Consider the following 25,850-nt stretch of genomic DNA (forward strand, 5'->3'; position numbering starts at 1 on the left):
CCGAGAGGCGGCGAGGACGGCGCTGAGCCCGGCGGGGAGCGAAGGGGAAGCGGGACCCGAGGGGCTGTCGCGGGCCGGGCCACGACCGTTGGGGAGCCGTTGGGGAGCCGTGGCGGGGGGGGGGGGGTGTCACCTTGCGCTGCGCCCCCCGCCCCCGAGCTGCGCGCGCCGGTCACCGGGACAACGGCGGAGCAGCCAATCGGTTCTCTCCGCGCCCCCCCCCCCCCGACAGAGGCGGCTGTGACGGCGCAGGCGGGCGCCTCGTGCTTCCCTGCGCACCAATCACGGGGCGCTCCGGGAGCCGGGAGCCGCGCGCTCGCTCGCTCGCTCTCGCCCCCCCTTTCCCCTACGGGGAGGGGGGAGCAGAAAGCCGGGAGCCAATCAGGGCGGAGGGCGGGGGGGGAAAGCGTGAGGTCAGCGGGCCCGCGTGCCGCGCTGCCTATAAAGAGGGGGGGGTGCCAGCGCGTGGCTCACTCAGCAGCTCGCGCTCGCGGCGAAGGGACGCGCGCGAGGAGCGCACGAACGCAGTCGCGCGCGCAGCCGCTCCACGCCCGCGCTTCGCCGCAACGGCCGCTGCGCCCGCCACCGCCCCCCTCTCGCTCACTCACCCGCTGCCGCCACCGGCCCCTCGCGCGCCATGAAGACCAAGTTCTGTAACGGCGAGACCGAGCCTTCCCCGCTCGGGCTCCTCCTCGGCTGTAGCCCCGGCTCCGGCGGGGGCGGTGGCGTCCTTCCCAGCGCCGGGCAGCCTCCTTCGCCGCCTCCTCTCGCCGACCCCGAGGGGAAAGACCCGGTGGCGACGGGCAGAGGCGGGGGCGCCATGACCCCGCCTTCCCCCTTGCTGCTGCCGCCGCTGCCGGCCGAGGAGGAGCCGCCGCTGGACCCCCGCACGCGGCGCAAGGCGTATCTGTGGTGCAAGGAGTTCCTGCCCGGGGCCTGGCGGGGGCTGCGGGAGGAGCAGCTGTGCATCAGCCCCATCAGGTCAGCGCTGAGGGGAGCGGGGGGAGGAGGCGGCGGTTGGTGGCGGGGGGGGGAGGGGGACTGCAGGGCGGCTGAGGCGCTTCCTCCGGCTGGAGGTGAGGGGGTGAGGGCCTGTGTTCCATCTGCTTTAAAAAAAAAAAAAAAAGCAAAATAATAATAATGAACTGAATTGGTTCCTCTGGGCAGGGGAGGTGGGGGCAGGCTCGGTGCCGCGTGGGGAGCGACCGCGCTTCCGCCTCCCGCCTGGGTCCCGGGCGCTGCGAGCACTCCCCCCCCCGCCCCGCCTTCTCCACCCACACGGGTGGGGAGATGCTGCGTGGCCGCAATGCCAGGCCAGCGGCCCCGGCCCCCCTCACCCCTTCCCCGCAGGGCGCCGCAGCCGGCTGCGCCTGGGGCTCGCTGCGGCAAACCCGGCGCTACGGCAGCGCCGCCAACCTCCCCCACCCCAAATCCCCCCCGGTCCCACCGGCGGCGGAGCTGCTGGGAGCCCTGGCGCTGCCTACGAAGCTCCCTCTTGAAAGCGGTGCCTTGTTTTAGCCGTCCCGAAATTCGCTAGTTAGCCGATAAACGGGGTGTCTCGGCGATGTGAATCATCTCTTAGCACATAGAGTAACAAGTGCTTGTGACTCAGCATGCTGGCAGCTTGCAGGAGACTGTTTTTGGGCAGCAGGTACGCATAAAGCGGGGATGTTCTCGAAGCTGTATGTAACGTGTTTGGGATCCTTGCGGAATTGTCCCTTTTTTGTTTCACTCCTGTATCTTAGTCAGACCAGTGGTAGTTCAGGGTTTCGTTTTTAAGAGCTGCTTGTAGTCGGTCTTGGCGCTCGGTCATCCTACCTGTTCAAACGTAGAGAGTCACACGCAGTTTCAAGGGATATAGTTGTCTCTCTCCCCGAGATGCTCTTAGTTTGCTTTTCAAATGCTTATCGTTTTGTTGGTGCATGCAGTCCATCAAAATCTACCCTCAGTTAGTCATGTTGAAAGAGGGCATAAACTGTTGACAGAGATATATCAGATATACAAAACTGTAATTGAAAACGATCATGCTCACTTCTAAATGTATTAAACAATTAAAAAAGATTAACTCCTTGGAAGCCAGCACCGATTATTCTTTATTTTTAATCACTTCTGTTCACTTCACAGGGATCATAAGTTTATAAAGGGAGAGAGGTTGAGTAGGCTAGTTTGATAATATTTCTGTGATCTGACTTGCTTAATTCTGTTTTCATCGTGTGTATGCCACTGACTTTGAGACTTATTTTCTAAAGGCTTAGGGCAATTATTTCTGCATTTCTTGGAAACTTCTTCCTCTGTTTGAGATACTACTACAAAATGGCTTGATAGTTTCTGGGCTGGGAGGAAGAAGAATTGGGCTGAAATTTAGTGTTGCATCTTACTGATTGGCAGTTGCTCTTTTTGCAAAAGAACTTCACCTCTACCACTTTTGCGGAAGGAGAATGCAATGTGAAATTACTTTGGCTGATTCTGGTTTCACAAAAATCAGGTGTTCAGTGTGTGTTCTCCTGTGTGTCTTTGCCAGTATGGCTGTTCTGGCTGTAGCAGTGCAAATCATGTCTGAACAGCTGTTAGATACTTAATATCAAAGGATGAAGAGGTGCAGACTTTTTATCTTTTGAGAGGGAAGAAATAGATTCACGACTAATCAGAACACAAACATAAGCAAGTCTTAACTACTGTGGTGCTGCTTTTGGGAAAGCTATGGGCAGCTTTGAAAATAGGTGACTCTTTGGAAGGGCTTGTCCTTTAATTTTTAGTAGTAGATTTTTTAACTGATAAGCTTTATCTGTGTAAGGATGAGATATGCTCCTTTGATCCTTAACAAGCTGCTGAGTATATTCTCCTTTATGGAGAGCAATGCTTTTATTGGCCTTCTGTATGAATTACGTTGATTAGAAATAACTTTTAAAGTCTTAAGTGCATAAAACTATAGTGAAATGTCTGTGTAATAGAGTTCAGCCAAAGTGAGGCACTCCTGCTTTGTGGTGGAGAAGAGTTTCTGGGCTTTCATACATTGTATACAGACTGAGCATGTGTTTAAGTAACACTTCTACAAGATTTGTTAGCTTCTACTCTGTTTTTTTTAATAAAGTGAGTTTGAATGTGCTTAGGTCTACTGTTCTTCGCATATTCATACTTTCACCGAATTCTTGAGTGAGGGTAGTAGGTATGTGTTTGTAGTCTTTTTTCTTTTTTAAAAGACTAAGACAGTTTAACACCAAAAATGTAGCTGGTATAACTAACCGATGTTTGGATTGTTTCTGAATAGTCTGCTTTTGCTCTTCATTTCATATCCTTTCCATCTGTTCTGTTTTTTCTACCTGTTCACTTTCACAGTTCAAAGTTACTTTATATCTCTTGTCTTGTAACATCATTTTTGGCTGCCTGCCAAGCCACCTGGTTCTCTTCTGTCTGCTTTCTTGAGCTCATTATGCAGCTGCTGTTTTACCATGTTTTCTTGATTATTTCTCCTCAATCACTGGCTCTAGATCCACAGGTCAACCCCTATTTTCTGTGTAACATCTCCCAGTAAATATAGGTCAGCCAGTTTTTTTGCAAACTTTTCCTCCAGGAAGTCTTTACTTTTCCAGTTGGTTTGTAAGAAAACCCAGGGTATTTTTTTAAAAAAGCGGAGATGAGTGTTAGGTTAGGAGTAAGAACTGCATTTTAGCTGTTTGGATCTGTCATGGCTTCCTGGAATCAAAGCCCAGTACATGGTAATATCAAATACCTACACTGCAGTGCTCTGTGCGTAATGAAGGACTACATATTTTGTGAAAGAAATGACAATATGTCAGAGGTACTACTACTTGACTTCTAGAGCTACTGCAGTTAAGTTGGGAAAGTAGCGTGCTACAGACAAAACTACTTAATTTTTCAATCTATACTACCTCATCCTTTTACAACTAGATACTATATTTGGAGTGTATCTTTTTGAAAGGCCTGTTCTTAATGGTAAGACAGACAAGTTTTTCATTAGAGCAGATTTGCATTTCTGCTTTGCAAGTGAAGCAGGTTTCAGTACTTCTTTTGTACAGCAGAGGAAGGAGAAGTAATGGGGAAAGATCTATACTGCAGGAGGGAAATAAATTTTGTTAATGAATGTATTGAGCAATGAAGAAGATGCAGAAAAACTGTAGAAGGCGTAGTCAAGAAAATATAGGGCGAGAAGACTGTTTTCTTAGTGGAGCTGCTTGAAATAGATACTAGATTAGAGAAGCTAACTTTCTTTATCTAGTGTGTTAACCCAATAGAATATTAAAATGCTACCACTCTCTCTCCTGTCAGGACACAGTAGTAAAACAGTAATTATATGAAAAATTAACGTACTTGTGTAATCCCTGAATAACTGAAACACAGGACTCCCTAGTTTGTGTCTTACTTGATAAGATTTTGATGGTGACTTTAGTCTTATCAAACACAGGAGCAATTTCTTTAAGCTGTTCTAACTTTAAATTTTAATTCTATTCTGAAAATGAGTTATTAAGAATAATAGTGTGAGTATGACTTACATTTGCTACAGCATCACTAATGTATTCTGGTTAAATAGTAAGTCCTTCTAGCTGCCTTCCCAGTGAAACCTGATCTTAATTCAAACTTAGGGGTTATTTTCTTGTGTATAACCAACAGAAATGTCTAATTTCAGTCTTACTGTAATCTGTACCTTTGACACTTGCTTATATTCACTGAGCTTCTATGGATTTAATTAGTCTTGCAATTGAGATTTTTTTTTACAGTGCTTGGGGGGGGGAGGAATCTAGTTTTTTAGCAGTAATATTGATAGGACTGCAAATGAAGGGTATCAATGCCAAATAAGAGGAGCTTTAACAAGCTTATGAAGAGCTTAGTAAATGGAATAACATGAGAACTAGATGAGGATAAATGATGATATGGTAGAGCTTAATATTTTGAGAACATGTATCTCAAGAAAGTACTCTTGGGGTACACTTTAATTTTATTACACCTAATAGCCAGCGGCTCTTTGAGGCATTTCTTAATTTCAAGTGGATCTTTACCTTGATTTGTTAGAAAAACATGAGTAGTCTAATCATAATAGCACAGGGGCTGCAGTCCAAAATGGGATACGAAAGATTATGGCGGTGAGTCTAAAATGGTGTGTTTTCTACTTCAGATCAGTTTCACTGCACAAGGTTTTAGCATGTTTTGCTGTTTTCCTGCTTAGGTATACTTGCTTGCACACATGACAAGACTCCAGCATCGCTTTCCAGTTGGGACTTTGAGTTTGTCAGTTATGTCTCCCATCACCTGAGGAGCAGAAACAGTTTTATATGTTGCTCACATTGTCTGTTCCTGAGTCTGAAAGTAAATGCCTGTATGTCCACCTTGCTTCCTAATCAGTTTCAAGATTTGTATCAGTCAGTAACATCTGCCTTGGCCATCTAGGGGTTATCAAGCAAGTGTGATATTTTTTGCTAAGCTAGCAGTAGAAAAATACTACACAGGTGCATCTGCTTTCATTTTTCCTCAGTGGAACTTACGTGCTGTCAATGCTTTCTGCCAGTGCTACCTTGATCTGAAGCCCTATAAATAACTTAACAGAAGTCTAATTCTCATCTTAGTTGCCTACTGTGTTTTATTTCAATCTAGCTGTAACTTGAGCTCTACTTGGATCATTAGATCTTTATGGTGAACTATGCATAAAGAAGCATGAAGCTATCGCCTCAGTATTTCTTGTTGTTGAAGCCTTGTATGTTGTGAGGTATTGGTAGTCTTACAAAAGTGCTGTTTCTCATGTTAAAGCAGACTAGTCATTCACAATAAAAGGATGTAAAACATGTGTTCATGCATCTTTAATATAGAAAATGTGTGCTCTCCAAATTAGCTGAAGAACATTATCGCTCTCTTCATAGAGGTGGCCTCAGCAACATGTTGTTTCAATGCTCACTCCCCGATACCACTGAGACAGTTGCAGATGAACCACGAAAAGTTCTCCTGCGCTTATACGGTGCAATCCTGCAGGTGGTGAGTATGTAGAGTGCTTTGGGAGTGGGAGGGCTTCCTGTAGCTTAATTATAATGTTTGGAGATCTTAATCTGTGACACACTGCAAGTGTGTGCTGCTTTACTTACTTGGGAATGTGTCTTAGTGGTAGTGGGGTAGACTTCTAGGTTAAGATAGTTCTTTCTAGAGTTTGTTATTGTCTAGAACTTACACTCCTTTCTACACAGATCCTGACTGGCGTCTATCAGCTGAAGGCTCATTTGCTGTCCATTTGATCAGTAATGTTTTGTTTATGTGTTAAGTTTGGACTGTGGTGTTTAAGAACAGTTATTAAAATCTGCTTCTGTACAGTATGTAGGACTCTTGACATAACTAGCAGGAATGCAAGACTAAACCACTTAAAAATATTAATCTTGGTATCACTTATGAATCCTTCTGAGATTAATGTGGAAGCTTTTGTTAAACCTCATACAGTGCTCAGGCATTTTATTAGCGACCTCATGGATAACTGTGTAATAGTTACTGGAAAAAATGATCTACAGTATTGGAATAAAATGAAGTGCAAGCATCCAATACCATACAGCCATCTCATTCCAAAACAAATCTTTGAGTGTGTGATATGCCTTGTAGCTGGCATAGAATCCTAAAAATGTTTGTTAAACACTTTTTTTTACTGACCAAATAAAAGGAAAAACAACATTGGAAGAGTAAGATGTAAATAGCATTGGAATTTGTCAAACCTTAAGTGGTTGGCAAATCTGTTTCAAATTCTAAGCTTTAATATCAATAATATTTTGTAAAGGTGATCTCTTCTAAAGCTAATGGGCTGTTGCTGTGCAACTATACAACAGATTTTCTCTTACCCTACTCTGCTAGACCTTGATTGTATTGTAATGAATCATCATAATGTAACAGTGTTTAACCTTATGAAAAATTACAGCTTCATAAAATTACATTTGGATGTTGGCAATTGTTTCTATTTGACTTAAAGGGTCTGGTTTTATTGTCCATTAATTTGCGATATTTTTCCAATACTCAGTCACTTTAAATAACTGATCCAATATCTGCAGGACATTGACTGCTCTTGAAATTTCAGCCCAGTCTTCCTGCTTCTGCTGCCTTAACCAAGCTTACTTTCAAAATTTCAATGGATACTGTCACTTAACTGACCTTAAAATGTTTTTATATAAATAGCAATATCCACTTTCCCATGGTAGCAAACTTTACCAGAAGTGCGTGAAAGATTCCACTGGTTTGAAATAGCATGGAACGCCTTGCTACCTCACTGTATGTGTTGGGAAAGTTGAACCTTTAAACAAGACGACAATGCAGAAGTTCATTATTTAAGCCAAAGAAAAGAATATTTAAGCTTGAAGAGAAAACAAAAGTAAAGTGGAAAAAAATGTTGATGACAAACTCAGCTGGTTTTCCAAATGATTCCTAGGGATTGATAAGAATTATTTATAATTATGAATTGCTTTACTGTAATGTTGATTTAATACATAGAAGGCTGGAGTAGGAAAATGGGCTGTAAAACTCATGTAGTGTTAGAACTTCTCTTGCCCAAGTGCTGTGACAAAATGTAGTCTCTTCCTGATTTTTTTTTTTTTTTTTTCCCCAAAGGAAAAGTAGACTAGAACTTGGTTGCCCTCCTCTTCCCTCAGGGTTTTTCTTAACTTCTCTGTGCCCCTATTCACTGAAGAAATCGAAATAAAATTTTGGGCTCTAAAATCAAAGAACTAATTCGGTTTTAAAATTGAAAGTGTGTTCATAACTCTCTAACCTTTCTACTCTTGGTGTTGAAGGATCTTTTGAGATGTCTAACTTCCTTTATTTCCGTAGTGGCAGTGAAATGACTGCTCTTGTTGGTGCAGTTCACTAAAGGTTAAGTAAGCAGAGAAAGTCCCAAGGTAAAACTTTCAGATTGCATTGAGGTTCACAATTTCTGTCAACAAACATTTGTCTCTTCCAGCCCCTATATCTTAAATGCAAGTTAAAACATAAGCAAACTGTTTTTTATCGGGGTATTTTGAAAACCTCACTTAGGAGTCTTATGAATTTCTGGGTGGCACAAGCAGAATCTTTGTTAAAAGAATAGCAAATTACTCCCTTTCAGTAAAGTCACTTAACTTTAAAGCCCTTTAGAAATTAAGGGACACTGCTTAAGTAACTTGTGATTTTGAGGCCTTATGCTCAAATAGAGACTTCATTCTCAATTATTTTTAATTCTAACTGCCACTGGGTATTAGTAGTTACCGCTTGTTTGCTTGAGCCTTTGTAGCATGTTTTAACTCTTGTGCATTTTACTTTCTGTTGAAATTGGAGCACAAAACAAGTGATACCAGCTCCTTGTATTCCTTACTGTAAATACTATAGCAACTTGCACCAAATTGAAATAGACATACCTGACAAGTTTAAGTTGCAATTTTGAATAGAAGTGAGAAATAGCTATCAGATACTAACTTAATGAATAATACTGGCACCATGATTTTCTTTGAGCCACCTTTTAAAGGAACTCTTGCAGTTTGAAAATAACCCCAGTTTGCTTATTATGAATTTTGGAAGACACAAATGTCAGTACATGAAACTCATCCAGTATAAACCATGCCAGTTGGCTAAAGCTGCCACACAGGGAAGGCTTTGTGCCTTCCTCTGTCATAGCTGATATGTTTAAGCCAATTTTTTGTGTGCATGAATGTTTTGGGGGGAGTTGGGAGGAGATGAACTGAACTGTCTTGGCCATTATTATGAATGGTCTCACTGGCATGGATGTTTAAAAATCAAGGACTTCTCTTGAGTATATCCTTGAGCAGAACTTTAAGACAAGTATTTGTGCTTGTGACAGGTTAAAGTACTAACCACATTAAAACTCAAATGTTTGAGGCACAATGCAGATATGTCATACATTGGAAAAAGGGAAAGTCTTACTCTACTTCTCTCATCTTTGCTCCAGTTTGGTAACTGAATTTAAAGGGGAGCATTGAAAGTAAAACTTCCTCATTACAAAATGTCTTTAATTGTTGGCTATGTCAGTGTATAACCACTGAAACAAAAGTTTCTCCAGCAATATGCCATTTAATCTTTGGACTTCAAGATTGGATTTCATGTGCAGATCTCTGTAGTGTTTCAACTTAAATTCAGAACAACTAAAACTTCTCACATGTTAGAAATGACAATAGGATTTCAACATATGCTAGCAGCAATCAAAAAAAAGATGAATTTATTTGAAGTTCACCTATCGAAAGATAACTTGGGGATTGATTCCCATTCTTTTACACATGTCAAAAGAACCTTGAACTCTGCTTCACTTGGGGCTCTGTTACTTTGCAACAGCCAAAACAAATTCTTGCTTATAAATGAGGAAAAACAAACCAGTATATCTAATATCCCCCTCTGCTGTCTCAGTTTCCATGTGAGCAGACCTAAATAATTATAAATGGGTGCCACAGTTCTGTGGCAAGTTTTTTTTTCCATACCTGCCTTGCTGCCTTTTATTTTTTGTAACTAAATAAAATGCAGACTGCTGTTGTTACTGTAATTATCAACGTCTTCTGTGATTGTTGGTGTCCATGTTTGTTTGTAGCATGGAGTAACTACAAATCCCTGGCACTGGCAGACGGCTTGAAAGAAACCAAGCACCTCTTACGGGGATATATTTGTGTTGGGTGGAGTTAAGGGTGTTCTGGGGGTAATGTACCACTTTAGTTGTATATGCATGTGTTCTCTGCTGCAGGCTTGCCCATGCGATCGTGCCTAGAGCACTCTGGTTTCCAGGTGACAGACACGATTCACGGTATAGTATGAGATCTCTGAAGTTGGAGCATTCTCTACAGCTTTCATTTTCTTTAGTACTGGATTTCATTGTTTAAAAATTAAGGCTTAAGTAGCACCAGCTACTGTCTGTGCATCTGAACGTTTAGAGCAATAATAAAATATCAAAATATTGCCCCTTCCTTTCCTCTGCTCCCTCATAAGAGAATGGTAACTTGAAGTGAAGAGGATTAGAGATGTCCTTGTGGCTTTTGTAGGACTTGCACTGGAAAATCTTCTTTATACTAGATCCTAGGGCTTCAGTAAGCTAGTTTCAGTTCCTTCAGGTGTGGCATAGATCAGTGATCTAAGGCAGGTTCTCAGAGCAGAAAGATGATGCTTGCTGAATTATTATTGGCTTTCCCATACCTAGTAGTTCACAGGCCAGTGTCTTCCAACAGCTTTTAGAGTTAAGTTTCCACCATATATGTTATTTCTGTAATTTCTCAAGCAGTTCCTTATAGCATTGTAATTCCTTGGGGTTGAAAATACTGACGTACTTTGTTTCAGACCCATTTGAAAACTACTGAGACTGAGTAAACTCAGGAAAATGGAATTATAATGCAAGATTTAAATGTGCAGACAGAGCTAATGGTTACTCTGGGGAAAAAAAGTTGCGAGTTCCTCCTTCCCTTGTACAGAATTCTGCTGTCAAGCTTCTCTTGAGGTTTTGTGGTACAAAGTTCATCTTCTAGCTACAAGAGCAATTCGTTTGGGGCCTTAGGGAGAGAATGATGAGTAACTGGGTTGGCCTTGTTAAACTGCCACATCTAGCTAATGTAGCCAGTGGTCATCTTCTGATGACAGATGAGATAATGTGGAATGTCTTTCAATTCTAGGACTCGGATCTCATACCTGAAAAAGTGCCTTAAAATTAACTTTAAGTGATCAGTGAATCGAAATAGAGACTATAAACAATTTTTGACTTCTGTGCAGCTATAGTAGCTGTCTTTAGTGATGCTTCTTGCCCAAAAGTTTAGTAAGCTTTCTTAATCTGCTTTGAAAATAAACCTTCCCACAATAACAAAAATGGAGTAACTAATTCAAGAGAGAGCTTGCTCTCAAGGTTGTAGAGCGCATGTCTCCTTTCTAGTTAATATTTCCATGCAGAGAGGAACTGATAAGAACGTCCAGGAGGTTTTTGGTCGTTCTCTTTTTGGGGTAATTAAAAGCTATTCACTGGCATTGAAGTAAATAGCTCCTAAAATTGGACTTAAACTCCAATAGCTCACTTCAGTCTATAGGATACTGAATTTTTCGTTGTTTTGGACAAGAACTTGTGAACTAAATGTGTATATCAACTACCTTGTGGTATGAGATGTTTCATTTTGAACCATTGTTCTCATAGGTGATTTTGTCAGAGAATAATCAAATCATACTTTAACATCTGTGCTTTTAAACTTCTATCACTTAAAATTGCATCCTGCTTACTTCATATTCTCCTTGACCACACTTACTGGGGACTTACCTAATTCTAGGCTGAGTGTATGGCCACTTGTGAAGACTGATCCTCTCCAAGCTCCCATTCATATTTGCAAGTTATGTACAAATTAGTTTGTATTCATTTTCCTCTTGACACTGATGTTCTGTGCTGAGGGAACAGAAAAGAGGAAGGGATGCTGCAGAAGTCTGCTTTTCTGATGACTCTGCAGTACACATCCCTAACTGTCTCTTTCTAATGGCACAGTAGATGCCATAAAGATATCTCCAACGCTGATTTGAGGTGTACTCATAGAACTGGCTAGCCTCTTTATACAGTATGACTTCTGGAAAGTGGATGCCAGTTCAGGTTCTAGGGGAAAGCCTAATCTGCTTACCTTCTGATGAACTGAACCATTCTGAGAGCACCATTTATCAGGAAAGACTCCTGGATGGTGAGTAACTTTCTGACTGTTCAAGAAAAATCAGTAAGATGCGACAGTGGTATTGATGTAGGACATGCTTGTTCAGAGAAGCCCTCTGTAAATGACTTAAATATTATTGCGTAGTTGCACATTTAGCCTTAATGGGTGTGTTTTGACTTTATTAATTTCCTTGAAAGGAATATAAACTAATAGTAGTTCTCATATTGTCTTGTTTTAAACTTACTATCGTAATGGAATGGGAAGTACTTGCTGAAAGACCATCGATTCATGTTAACTATACTTCTTCTATAGCTTCTGAAATCCTGTAACTGCATAGCTTGTGTAAATCATTAGCTTGTTGTATGGTACTTAAGGAAGCTGGTGTTGCTTATTGTTAAGTTCATATTTCCACCCTTGTTTTGGACATGTTAGAGCTTTGGAACAGAAAGGTATGCACGTGGTTCTATGAATTGAATGCTTTTATTTAGAAGGTGGAGATGCAGGCTACCTTTATGGGCCTCTAAACCTTGCCTGGTTTAAACAGCCAACGGTGGGATTGCAACATAAGTAGCAGCCACAAACTGTCACTAAATCTAAGCAAATACTTGCTTTCTCTTCTCCTTACCATCAGACCCTCTAAAGGACGAGGTTTTTATTGCATCTTGAATTTTAAATGTGTAGCTCTATTAAAAGTATGTGCCATTGAGGGCTTGTTTGCCGAGGGTGCGGCTTAATACTCTGAAACTGCTTTATAATGACTGTTAACAATCCTAGCAAAATATGTATGGAATTGGTTAGTTTTGCTTGTAGAGTGCAGTTCTTAATGAGACCTTTCTAGCTTACATGGGCAGTTCAGCTGAAGAAAATACTTGGATTTGCACAGCCAGTGGTATATGTACAAATGGCCTAGGCAGCATATTACAAGTGATGAAAATCTGTTCACAAAAAGCTTATAGAATTCTGGAGAATGAGGTGATAGGAAAAGCAAGTGCTTTGCAGGCTTCAAAATGCGACTTTACAAACAAGCTTTAGAAGGACTATTAGTAATCTATAATATCCCTGAAATGCTTTAGCTGTAGGAAGAGTATTTTCCCAGATGTCATACAGAGGGACTTAATGTTCTCATAATTCAATATATTGCAAGTTTGGAAAAACATTTTTAAATCCTGTTTTGAAATAACAGGAAACAATAAAAAAACACCTGTAACCCAGCTTCCGGACTATTTATAGGAGTGGCTTTGTCTCAATGGCACATCCTTTTGAAAGGTTTTGGAATCAGTGAAATAGTGTTGTGGTCAGAGGTCAGATGGATACTAGTGCTGTAGCTGTCACAGATCAAGAGAATGTTGAGTCATCTAGTTAATTATAGCTGGCACTTCTACTCCCTTTGTTCTGGTGGTTGCAAATTAATCATATTAAATTTCATCTTCTCACTTTGTTTGCTTTTTCTCATTTATAGAGGTCCTGTAATAAAGGAGGGTCTGTACAGTCTCAGAAGGAAAATGACTTGCAAGTAAGTAACTTAATTTGTTTGTCTTGCAGAATTTTACAAATAGAAATGTGGTGGTCCTGCTTGTTTTAAGCTAGGAGTTACTCAGTCTGGTGTCTGGACTGCATTTTTAGAATCTGTAAAGAGTAATGAGGAAAATAAGTCCATTTGCTCATAGGTGTAACATTGCTGTGTGGCTATGTGTGTGCCTTGGAAAGATTTAAGCATCCAGTGTTTATAGAACCCTCCCCACACACACACACACACACCCCACAAGGCTGCCTTAATGATTTCTTACCAATCCTAACACTGATACTGCTGCTACTTTTCTTGATACTAGGCTGCTTTCTGTAGTTGAGGGAGGTCAGTACTGTTTTATCTACTGCCTGTTTTACATTATGTCACTTGATTCTTCAGAATGAATTATTTGGAGCTGGAAAGACTTTCGTTCTGAATGTGTTTTTAATTAGTGCTTGGATCAACCATGCTCTGTGAATCTTGAAATTTTGGCATTTGGAACCATTTCTGCTCACCCAGCATAATGTCTAGTTTAGTGTAGCTCATCGTGAGTCATCCAAACAATTTGGTAGTTCAGATTTTTAACCTGACAGTTTTCCTCCTAAGTAAGGAATACCTCTGCAGCATGTTAGCCAGATGCTTTGCTTGCATGCACATCACTTTTTTAATCCCATAATAGTTTTGACTGTGATCTGGGAGGAGACAAGTACATCTTACTCAAGTGTGAGCACTGCTTTTTTCCTCATGTCTCTTGCCCTCTGAGAATGCCATCTGAAACTCCTCAGTTCAAGTGTGGTGTCGTCTCTTCCTTCCCCCCTGCCCAGGGAGTTGAATTCAACTTAAAATGTTTTTGGTTGTTAAATTGCTGCTTTTGAAGTTTTGTTGAACTTTCAGTTAAGCTTACTGGAATAACTTCAGTCAGTTGAACCAAGACTGAACTGAAAAATGTTCTGGTTTGATTGCTAGGTTTTCTTCAGAGATGAAGAATGGAGGTGGCTTTTTTACTGAATCTTTCAGTTAAAAAAAAAAAAATTTCTGAGGCTGTAAAAGAAAACATAACCCAAACAAACTCCACCCTGGTGCCAGCAACTCAGAAATCCTGCAGTACAGGAAGTGAGGCTCTGAACTTCAGAACTGTCCTCGTTTCTTGACTGAAAATAGTGAATCCCATAGTGCTGGAAGTTCTACTTCTGGATCAATGAACTCAAGAATTCCTATCAGGGTGGATTTGATAACTTTCTGGGGTCTAGGCAACAATTCTAGGAAGGTTTGGTCAGGGGAGTTAATAGTATCCTTTGGCAAGAAGAAAACCTCTGGGCAATCCCAAAATTCTCTAGATAACAGATTACTGTAGCTGCTCAGTACTGCTGGGAGTTGTACAGCTGTGACGAGACAGGATAGTCTTCTGCCAGCTCATAGGCTCTTTTAAAGAGGGTTACATGAATCTTACATAGGGATCACTGCAGTTGGTGATTTTTCTCAAAATATTATTTTGTGTGTTTTGTAGCATTTTTGTTATAGCAAGAACAGAGCAAAGTCTTCAGTTCCAGCGGAAGTATTAAAGGCTTTTGATCCATCCTTGCCTGAATTGGAATTGCATACTAGAAAACTCTTGTAAAGGCTCTTTAATTCTTAAGTTTGAAATACAACATTTGGGATGAACTATTCATTTAAGAGTGGTCAAATTCTCTCCAAAAGCTTGCATTAAGTACAAGTGCTCACATTTATACCTGTTACCTAAAATGGAGATTCAAGCCTCAGAGCTTGAATTAACAGACTGTCATCTTGGCAGTGTAAATATCTGAAGGTGCTGAGATACATAATTAGTTATGCACGGTCCTTTTAAAAAAATAATTAGACTGCAGATGAACTTCTAACTGAAGAGTTAAATGTCTGAATTTAAGTGTCTGTATAGCTGAGATCTGGGAGGAGGCTAAGTACATTTTACTCAAGTTTGATAACAGTTAGGATTTTCTCATGTCATTTAGTACCTTATTTCCCCACCTAGGCTTGGCAGTAGGGGTATGGAATGGAGACTTCATAAAAATTCACCGATATCGTTGTGAAGCAGAAACTTTGGCATCTGAGATGTGTAGATTAATGTTATCCAGAGCTATCCTTGGGCTTGTCCTCAAGTGGACTAACCTGTTATAGAGGGGGTCTTTGTGGTGCTCTGTTTAAAGCTTATGTTTGCCTTCTGAATGGTCTGGGTCTGACTCTTTAAACTTGAATATTCTTATCATTCTGCTGCTTTTGGACAGCCTGTACTTACCTCTTGAAGCAGATCTCTCCCAAGGAGAGATGCAGCTATCCTTGTTAATGTTGCTGAAACAAAAGTTGACAAACTTGCAAGCTTGTAGTTATGGACTGTTTTAATGTTCTTTATGTTGAATGTCTCTACTCTAATGTCCCTACTAATAAAGCATCGTTTGCCAAGTTTTCATTTGGAAGTGAAGGACTAGAGAAAACTATGGTTGTTAACTTCTCTGAACCTTATTCTTGTTAATGGATTCTGACTTTTCTTTTAACTTAGGATAAAGTTATCAAGCTGTCTGTCCAAGGAATACTTAGAAGGGCAAAATGAGGAAAAACAGATTTTCTCCTATTCTGAAAAAAATGGACCACATCAGTAGGAATTAATAGGATATTTTCAGAGAAAGAATAATGGAATAATTTGGTTTTGTATAGGATACTGTTCCTTTTTTGTACTGGTATGGTCTTTATTGCTGTTATCGAAGTATCATGAACTGTATTTTTACTCAGATGTGAAAATGAGTAGTTGACCTCTGAATGGGCACAGCCAGAACTGCTGTAACCAAATTTTTGTACCTGGAACAGGCTACGCTTAGTATCTGTGAATGATGGAGTAGACATTCAGCAACCTGTATCTAATTTGATTTTTTGCTGGTTGGCATTAGGCTTTGAAAAGTTCAGATCCTTGGTGGTAAGGGCATGGCCAAGTACCGGAATAACAAGGTGTGGGGCAGTAACTAAAAAGGTTAGAAAGGGTTATCTGCTGTCTGTGACTGCAATGAGGATAGTAATGCAAAAGGCTTTGTAATTCAAAATGCCTGAGAACAACTTTTATTTTTCATTCTGTGCTTATTTTTTACTCTCGTAAATGTCATGGATCAGTCTCCTTTGAAATGAGTTGTACAAATGTAGGCAGTTACTCTTAGCAAATCTCTGGGATTTAAGTACATCTGGATTGCTGCTGGCATATTTGTTAGCTGTAGCGGTATCTTTGTACTGTAGCTTCTGTGTTTACTTGAAGCTAGTCTTACCCATGAAGAAAGCTACCCTTCAGTACCTTTAACTGTATTTGAGACATTTTGTGTTATTGCTGTTAATTTCAAATCATTCATGTTTAAAAAAAGCTAGCTGCTAAGTGATTGGGATGGACTGAATTTATTGATGTAAAGAAGACTTTAAAAAAAAAATTCTTAAAGCTTGTGGTGTATTTGGAGGTGGGGAAGGAAGAATGTTTACTCAGACACTTTCTTAGCAGGAGTTTATTTTTATTTCTGAGGATAACAAAGTCTAATTATTTTCCCCTCTCAAAAAAAGAGGGAAGACCTAAAATGTGCTTAACTGAAACAAATCCTAATTTCTCTGAATGAAAGGCTGATTAGTTCAGTCATTCACTTTGTTTAGTTGCATAGCTAAAATGTCCTTTTTTTGAGGTAGTATTCCAAAGTCTGTTAAAGTAGCTAAGGATAATATTTGTAGTGCCTGAGCTGTGCTTCATTAGCATAAACTGTTTTAGAAAACAAATCTGCAGAGTTTCCACAAGTTAGGGAGGGGAGAGTATTTTGTGTTTTTGCATGGTCTTCCTTTCAGCTGGCCCTAGCAATGATATCTGAAGTCATACATATTTCCTTCCCAATTTTAAACCACAAAGCACAATATTTGTAGTATTCCCATGCTAACTACAAATTATTAGTAGTCAAGAACATTTGGTGAATATAATGCTGAGTCTTTTTTTTTTAATTTTAACCCTTAACTTCCTCACTTGGAGGCAGTGCAGCTCTTGGGGATACTTAACTTCATTTCTGTGCAAGCACCAATTAATGCTTTACTCTTTTGTAGGGGGCAGAAGCCATGGTTCTGGAAAGTGTTATGTTTGCCATTCTTGCAGAGAGAGCTCTTGGCCCAAAGCTGTACGGAATCTTTCCGCAAGGGCGACTGGAGGAGTTCATTCCCGTAAGTCCTGTTCATGATTACAGCTACTGGTTCACTAAGTAGAATGTTTTAATTGATCATGACAAGGAGGTCTCTGGACTGCCCAGGAAAGCAGGGATGTGGGAATGACACATTTGGCAGCTTGTAGTAACTGCTAGCTGTAATTTGATACAGTTACAGTGGGTGTTGGAGAGCCCAATTAAAACTCTTGCCAGGGAGAGAGTTCTAAAAACTCTTTAGCTGCTGCAGAGACTAATAAACGAAGATAAAAAGCCTGTTAAGATACCAAACATAGCATGGGAAGCTATGGGGTAACATTTTCCATTAACAGTGACAAGAGCAAATGCTTTTGATGTTCTTGAACACTTATACTCAGGCTGCTTTGAGGATATTCTTAGTGTGCCATGTGATAATTCTCCAGGCCTTGATCTAGAACGGAGTTAACTAAGAGTCATAAGTAAGCTGGGCTAGTGAAGCCAGCTTTTCCAAAAACAACAGTTTTGTAAGATTATGGGAAAAAAACTTACTGCTTGAGTATTTTATGCTAGTATTGCTATTTCTCAATTAGCTGTCTTAAGAATACTGTGTTTTGTTACAGAGCAGAAAACTAAGTACTGAAGAACTCAGTTTACCTGACATATCTGCTGAAATAGCTGAGAAGATGGCTAGGTTTCATGGCATGAAAATGCCATTTAATAAAGAACCTAAGTGGCTTTTTGGAACAATGGAGAAGTAAGTTATGCAATACTTTTCTTTACTCTAGGGTATGGAAAAAGGTGACCTGCTGTAATCTTGATAAGCAAATCATTCTTCCTAAGCGACTGAGAGTACAATCTGCTTTCACTGCACCCAAAAACTAGTCAAAAACTTCCAGTTACTTGACCTTGAAATTTGCCTTGAAAAATAGTAATGCATTTCTTGCTGTTCTTATTTAAACTTTCTTCGTTTTGGTGTTATTGGTATCTTAGTATGGAAAGACTAACGTACTTATGGTCATAAATACTGTACAATTGCCGTTGTTTTTAACAGATACCTAAATCAAGTGCTGAGGATTAAGTTTACCAAGGAATCCAAAACTAGAAAACTGAACAAACTCCTCAGTTACAATCTGCCCCAGGAATTGAAAAATCTACGGTAGGTCTGTTTTATCTACCACTGTTTACCAATTTGTACAGTTTCAGTATGAATTTGTATATTTAAAAGCATTGTACAGTATAATACCCATATGCGTTTTATTTTAGACTGGAGATTGTTTGGGGTTCTGTAACCACCCTGAGCATATCTCATACAAATGCATACAGTCTGACTTGCTGATCAGTGAAGTCCAACTTCTGTGTGCTGATCCTGTGTTCATAACTGAAGACATAAACTTTTGCTAGAAGTGAATAGCACTTAAAATTCTTCCAACAAAATGAATGTTTTACCTGGAAGTTGAACTGAACAGTGATTTTTGTCACTTAGATCTTATATTGCTGTTTTCTAGAGCTATGCTTGAAGCTACTTCATCACCAGTTATATTTTGCCACAATGACTGCCAAGAAGGTAAGCTGCTGATATTTCAGTGCCTTGCTCAGTGATGCAGTTTTAAGCCTTTTCTGATCACTTGCTTGCTTTCTGACAGGTAATCACATAACCAAGGTCCTGCCCTGGCAGCTGACCTGAAGTAACTGCCTGTGTGCTCCCAGCATGCAACAGTTGCAAAGCAAAATGTATTGGCTTCAGCAACCCTTCAGGCAAATGAAGAGAATGTGTTGAATCATAACTGGGTTAAGCTAAGCATGCACACCTGCTCTGTTAGTGCAGGTCCCCTGATGAAGGGAGCCCTGGGTGTTTCCTGTTGGATCATACCCTTAGCTTTCTGCAACGTACACGAGCAGGACAGAATGGACTTTAGCCCTTTTAAAAGAAAAATACTGTAAGGTATCTTAGTTAGGTACATGTACCTTAAGTACATTAACTGTACTTAAGGTACAGTTAACGGCAAAAACGGAGACTAGGGGAGTATGGCTCAGCAGTTCTCAACATGCACTAGCAAGAAATAGCAGAAAAGCTTTATCTATCTTTTTCAGTATTCATTCCCTGGAAGTCATGGAGTGAACGGTGTTTATTCTGAGCCAGTTTTCCAATGAAATAAGTAGTAGGCAGGAGTCAAGGTGGTGGTTTGTTGTAGTTTGGCTCTTTTTTGGCTCCTTTTCACTGTGTGGAGGGTAAGCTGGGCTGAGCTGGGAGGATGTTATACCAGCATCATGTACAGGGCTGTATCATGTTCTTAGGGGGCCTGGCCTTGTTAGCTCAAGCTGAGGAGTTGAGTTGCTGTTGTGCAGCATGCTGAAATAGCAAAGTGGCCAGTCCCTGGCTTTCAGGCTGTTAAAGACTGGTTCTCACTCCCAATGTTGTGTGACCAGCAGCAGTGCTGTGCAGGTACAGGAGGTATTCACATCTCAAGCTGTGGAAAAACAGTTCAGCAAGGGCTGCCAAGGCTAGCAGTGTCACTTGATTTAGTTGTAAGCTACAGGCAGTGGAAAGGTAGGGCCCCCTGGGAGAGCAAATATAGTTTTCAGCCTGTGCAGAGGTGAAAGCCTTCTCACTTTCAGCTCTACAAGGTTTATATTGTGTATCTCAACTTTCCCTAAGGCCACTGCAACCCAGCTTTTTGTATTGCTTTCCTGCTTGGATGTAAGAGATAACTAGGATGTCTGAATATAATGTTTCTTACGCTGCAGTTTTGCTCTTCTGCACTTTTCCTGTGACTTTATTGAATATGCTGTATTATCTTAACCTTTTTTAGGTAATATCTTGCTTCTGGAGGGCAGAGAGGATTCAGAAAAACAAAAGCTGATGCTTATTGACTTTGAATACAGCAGCTATAATTACCGGTAAATCACTCTAGTCTCCTATTCAACAGGAAAGTATTTTGCTTTCTACAAGCTACAGTGAAAGCAAGTGCTGGATTGCTGATCATTTCTCTATTCTAATGAGTTGTGTTTAGCTCTGTTAGTGGTGGGCAACAGGATGTAACTAATCAGAACTGTTTTGATCCTGATGGCTTTGGGTGTAGAGACAGCTGAGAGACGGTATTGCCCAAGTTTTGGGGGTTCCCTGGCCCTCCAGACTGGAGGGCTTGTTGAGGTGCAAATGGCTCTTCCTGCTTGCACATCAGTTTCTCTAGTAGAGATGAGGATGGTGGATTATGTGTATACGTGTATGTAGGACATCTTTGCTTCCTCACTTCTGCAGTCCTTTCAAACAGTTCTCGTGTGCAAACATTAACAATAATCCTAGTTTTTTCACTACGTGGGTAACCAAAATGCTATCTGTTCTTAAGTATGATCTAAACATGAGGAGCCTTTGAGATAATTAAACATTGTCATAGTTGAAACTTTAATGAAACCTGAATCCCATAATCTAAAAGTGGGATGTATTAAACAGCTTGATCAGTATGACCCCTCTGTCCATAACAATGCTGATGCATTGTTAGAGATGCATTAAAGCATGCTTGGGTGTTCTGTATGCCTTGGTTTAAAACTTAGTAGCAAAATCTAGTGTTTTTATGGAGCTAGTGAAGTTTTGTTGACTGCCCATCTTAGTTTAGTAATTGCTTTAATAATATATTTAAGAAAAAAAAATTGTAGTTGGGCTGTCAATTTTCTACCTCTACTAGCAAAAGGTGCAGTAAGTTGCCTTAAGTTGCCTTGTGCTATTAAAAATAATGATTTTAGGTTTGCCTAAGTAAGAACAGATGGCTTGTATGCAAGTATTGAGGAGTTTGTTTATCTCTTTTCAGAGGATTTGACATCGGAAATCACTTCTGTGAATGGATATATGATTACACATATGAGAAGTACCCATTCTTCAAAGCCAACTTTCTTAATTATCCTTCAAAGAAGCAACAGGTAGGCATGTAGAAGTAGTTAATGCCTCTGTCCACTAGCTTCAGATCATAACTGTCCTTTCTATTTTGGAAGTACTCCAGTACAGTAAATGTTTGGGTGACCTAAATGACAACTTATTCTTTCTTTTGAAAGAGGCAAATGTGTCTTGAGCTCAAGAGTAATCTCTTGATCACTTGCCTTCTAGCTTCATTTTATCTCCAGTTACCTGTCTGCATTCCAAGATGACTTTGAAAATCTCAGCAATGAAGAGAAGTCCAAACTAGAAGAAGAAGTGTTGATAGAAGTTAACAGGTAACAGCTTTTGATGGCAGTGCGAACCAACAATATTCTGAAAACAGTCTGTCTGCTTGAAACCTTTATTGTGGTACTTAGTATACTTCACTGAACAGAGAAATTCTAGCTGAGAAAGGCCTTGAGCTATTGCTATGTGATGAAGAAAGCCTGGCAGCTGCAAGCTCTAGATGTGTTGTATACAGTACTGATGGAGTAAACAAAATATTATAATGTGGGAAAGCTAATGTAATTATTGTATGGAATTACTTCCATAATACCATATATTGTTTTGTAATTTTCAGGTTTGCCCTTGCGTCACACTTCTTCTGGGGTCTGTGGTCTATTATACAAGCAAAGATCTCATCCATTGAGTTTGGGTACCTGGTATGTTTTTAAACATAGTTTCATTTAATTAAAAAATGCATACAATCATAAATAACCTGCAGCACTTTATTGGAAAAAGTGAAATTTCAGGAATTCCCCTCTTCTGTTATATAGCAAGAGTAGCCTTACGTGTCACTTTGCAGTGGAATGAATGATTGCCTTGCAGTGAAGTGATCCTTTTGCAGTAAGGGCCTGTGCAAGAGGGAAGCTAGCACATGCAGGAAGTGCAAAACTGGAAAGTAAATAGTCAAGTGCACATATTCCATGTGGATATCCAGTGTGCAGCAAGACATCTACACCAAGTAGCTTGCTGACCTTTTCAAATAGATCAGCCTAACTTCTTGATATTGCAAAAGTATCAGACTTTTATCAAGGCAAAAAGCATACTGCAAAGTAATACAACTTTAGGTACACTGGATATCCTGCAGGAAACATTGCAGAAGCTACCTTTTTTTTAGTGAAAGCCTGACCTTTTAGTTAAGGTTCTTTCTCTAACACTCTGGCAGCAGCTCTAGTGTTGCAATAGAAGGCTTCAGGAAATTGTACAGGCAAAAAAATCTCTCTAGAGATATTATCTTTCCCAAATAAAGAGCTAATTTAACTCCCCAAGAAGAGGGATTAGGAGGGTAGCACAGTTGATACCTTTATTATGCTTCCCCATCCCAAAAGAGAAAACTCGGATGTATTTACGTTTGCAGATGTAGTTAAGTACTTCATAACATTCCTTATTTCTCTAGGAATATGCATTGTCCAGATTTGATGGGTACTTTGATCAGAAGAAGAAGCTGAAGGTGTGAATGTAGGAGGAGTGGCCTGTTGGTTACTGTACGAAGAGGGCAGCTGGACAGAACTTTCACTGTGCTTAGGCTACTGTATCTGTAACGAAGGGGTCACTGCCTTCTAGTTCCTTGGAAGGCAGGTGTACAATACTGAAGACTGTATAAAAATGATTTGTTTACAGTTTCATAAATACTTGGAATGAGATTGGGAGGCAAAAGTAAAATACAACAGTGCAATATCTTTAAATCCTTTTAATCTAGAAGGTATTTTATATTATGGGAGAAGCTTACAATTAAGTGTCAATACCACATGTATCAGAGCAAACAGTGTTACTGTGAGTATATTTTCTGGGGTTTGACATAATGGTGGATGTTGTAAGCAGAACAGTTGTAAAAGATGATATGTTGTAGACACTGCCTCTTAATGAGAAGGAGAAAAGCAACTGTAGGGGAGACAACTGTTAAACTGTGAAGTAGGCTTAAAATCTTACTGTGAGATTAGGTTCAACATGCTCCGTGAACACTATTTTCAAAAAGCTGCTGATACGTTACGACACCACTTTAACTGTAAAGCAACTAAACACGTTGAAGCGGCGTGCTTTAAAGTGTTATCTGCATACACATGAATGTGTCTCTTATGCTGGTGTGCCTGTAGAGTGAAGTATGAATGAACTTCGGACATTCTGAAGGGGTTTGTCTTGATTTGTTCATTCCACATCCTTCACCAAGAACATGCTTTATTGCCCAGCCTGATTGACTCTTAATATGCTGTGTCCTGCACAGGGGACTCTGGGCTGGCAGCACTGGGAAGAGTGCCTTGAATTGCTCTAGCTACTCCCCAGGTAACTGGATTGGTGTTAACAATACTTGTAATTGGAGCCCATCTCTCTTCTTGACTTGTTTTGCCACAGTATATGGCTGTAAGGATTAGTAGAGCCAAAGACTGCGGAGAACACTTCAGGAAATTGCTGTTCTGCCCAGCTAATGCTTAAGTGGCTTGGGAGGTGCTTTTCTTGTACCTCCAACTTTCATGTTCCAGCAATCCAGTAAAGTGGAGTGTCTTGTGGGGAACAATAACGTGTATATTGAAACTTGAGTATAATCTGTGTACATGTCATCTAAAGATTTCTTTAGATTTTTGGGAACTTGTTTATTTTGAATGTTATTTTGTTTGTGCTTTCTAACACTGTATTATAAATAAACTTTTAAGTCTACCCCTTTTCACTTGTATAGCAAATACTGTTTCAAGCAGCAGTTCATGTGCAGCATTTCATGTACTGTATAGCATAACTTGTAAAAGCTGTCATTTTATTCTCTAGTATAGAGAATCATTTTGCATACACTTGATTCTTAATACTTTATAATAAATACAAAGCACTTAAACATCATAGTTGACATCCTTAAGTCTTCATTATAACTGAAGGATAATACTGATGCTGTTTCTGGCCTTAAGCTATGCTGGAAATACTTTGTCTTGCCTTCAAAGGCAGCCTGAATTAAACTGAGGCTCTGTGCTGTGGGACATTCCTTCCACTTAAATGCATCTTTAGTATTTATTGTACAACTGAATGTCAATAAGAAGCATGATGCAAAAAGGCAGTTAAAGCAAGTGATGAAAGGTAGACTGAAGTGTTTAACGTATATAGTTTTAGTGGTGAGAAAGGGTTTAGGTTTAAGCACTTGACTGTATCTGCATCCTGTTAACCACCCTAAAAGTAAAGGTAAAGACCACTGGTATATGCTGAGTTTTATTGGTACATCAGATGAAGCATTTGCCATCTAAATATCCAGGTAATATATCTAGGCTATTGAAGGCCTCATAGTACTGAAGGTACTATTGTATGCAGTAAACCCAATGGGAATGGCAGGGGTTGAAAGCATTTAAGATGAGGCTATTTGGGTAGTTTAAAAGGACTGTAGTGTGTAAGAGGCTTCCTACAAAATCAGGACTTCTATTGTTTTATATTCCAATGGTAAGCCTAAGTTCTCAGGGATCCCCTGAAGACTATCTGACTCGTACCCATTGTATTTCTTAGTTCTCAGAAGCAAAATGGGAAGGGGGCTCAGTCCCTGTAGTGCTAACTGTAATATGTTGCATCAGAGGTGAAGCCCTTTCTTATAGTTCAGATGGCTGTTATTTGCTAACTGCATTCTCAGAGGAAACTTAGCCACTAAGGTCTTCCTGGCAAAACTGCTTCACAGGTAACTCCCAGAAGTACAGTTGTGCTCAAATATTGCTGTCATTTTCTGCATAAAAAGGCTCCTAACAGAAGCAAAACATGCTTCTGTTCCTCAAAACAGCTCCAACTTCTGTCTTTCTTTTAATGTAAATTAACTTTTAAAGAGGTGAGATTCTCAGAAGTGCTCTCTGTTGGCATGGACACAGGTAAGTCAAACTGCTGAACAGAGACCAATGCTAAATCTGTTCTTCTGAGTGCAATTTTTGTAGCTTGCCTATCAAGGGCAAATTCTTTAAACTTTCTTTGAGAACTTATTTACTGTAGATGACCAGGAACTGGAGCACGGTCGACTTAGTCATACTTGCTGAATCTGTGGCAATCTTGTAGTAATGATAGTTGAACTTAACTTTCAAGCTGACCAAGCAGTTAAATATTTCAGCACTTCTGTAAAAGGATATTGTCTTGTGAAGTTACAGCCATAGGCTTTTGTACAAATGTGGTTAAACGTTTAAATTTCAAAATAGTTATGGTTGATCTGATTTGCCTTAAAGGCAGTTTTAGACTGCTGATTAATCTTCCTTTCAGTTGACTTGCAAATTCATTTGCATTTGAGCTTTTTCTTAAAACATTCATGGGTTTTATACTTCCACTTCAGGAATCTGTGTCTTAGTTGTCAGCGTCCACATCACCTTGCTAGTCCAGACACTGTGGTGAAATGACCTGCTTGTAAGTGGTGAAAACTAGAATTCTGGTGTGAAGATACAGAAACTTACAGGTTATTTTTAAAGGAGATTATCACTTGTCTAGCCAGACAGTTAAGATCCAGGAATTTTAGCTGCCATTAGCTGCCATTTTCAGGTGATTCAGTGGATAAGCAGCATAGTGCAGGTTATACCCCATAGCTTCTACAGTCACTTATGTATGATGAAATCGGAATACTCAGACTTGAAAACTTAATGAGCTGTAGAGTTACTTTTTTTCTAAGGATTTATGCCTGCAAAATTCAGTCTGCACATCTTAGCACTGCATCAGATCCA

General features: G+C 40.2%; 1 protein-coding gene across 1 annotated transcript; it reads left to right on the forward strand.

Moving 5' to 3' along the window:
- CHKA (choline kinase alpha) lies at window positions 1-24,021 on the forward strand. The gene is made up of 12 exons (XM_068944644.1): window positions 1-981; window positions 5,871-5,982; window positions 13,075-13,128; window positions 17,212-17,325; window positions 17,903-18,036; window positions 18,334-18,438; window positions 18,788-18,846; window positions 20,093-20,180; window positions 21,089-21,197; window positions 21,382-21,488; window positions 21,773-21,854; window positions 22,592-24,021. The coding sequence occupies exons 1-12, from the start codon at window positions 638-640 to the stop codon at window positions 22,649-22,651; spliced, it is 1,368 nt and encodes a 455-aa protein (XP_068800745.1). The 5' UTR covers window positions 1-637; the 3' UTR covers window positions 22,652-24,021.
- Window positions 24,022-25,850: the final 1,829 nt, after the last annotated feature.

Source organism: Struthio camelus, chromosome 5 (assembly GCF_040807025.1).
Source record: "Struthio camelus isolate bStrCam1 chromosome 5, bStrCam1.hap1, whole genome shotgun sequence".
Taxonomy (NCBI): Eukaryota; Metazoa; Chordata; class Aves; order Struthioniformes; family Struthionidae; genus Struthio; species Struthio camelus.

What these genes read in the sequence shown, in the direction of transcription:
- CHKA (XM_068944644.1), top strand. Translation starts at nt 638, where the DNA reads ATGAAGACCAAGTTCTGTAACGGCGAGACCGAGCCTTCCCCGCTCGGG. An exon ending in ACGGTGCAATCCTGCAGGTG is followed by an intron (nt 5,983 to 13,074) that starts GTGAGTATGTAG and finishes TCTCATTTATAG; the next exon opens with AGGTCCTGTAATAAAGGAGG. An exon ending in CTTTTTGGAACAATGGAGAA is followed by an intron (nt 18,037 to 18,333) that starts GTAAGTTATGCA and finishes TGTTTTTAACAG; the next exon opens with ATACCTAAATCAAGTGCTGA.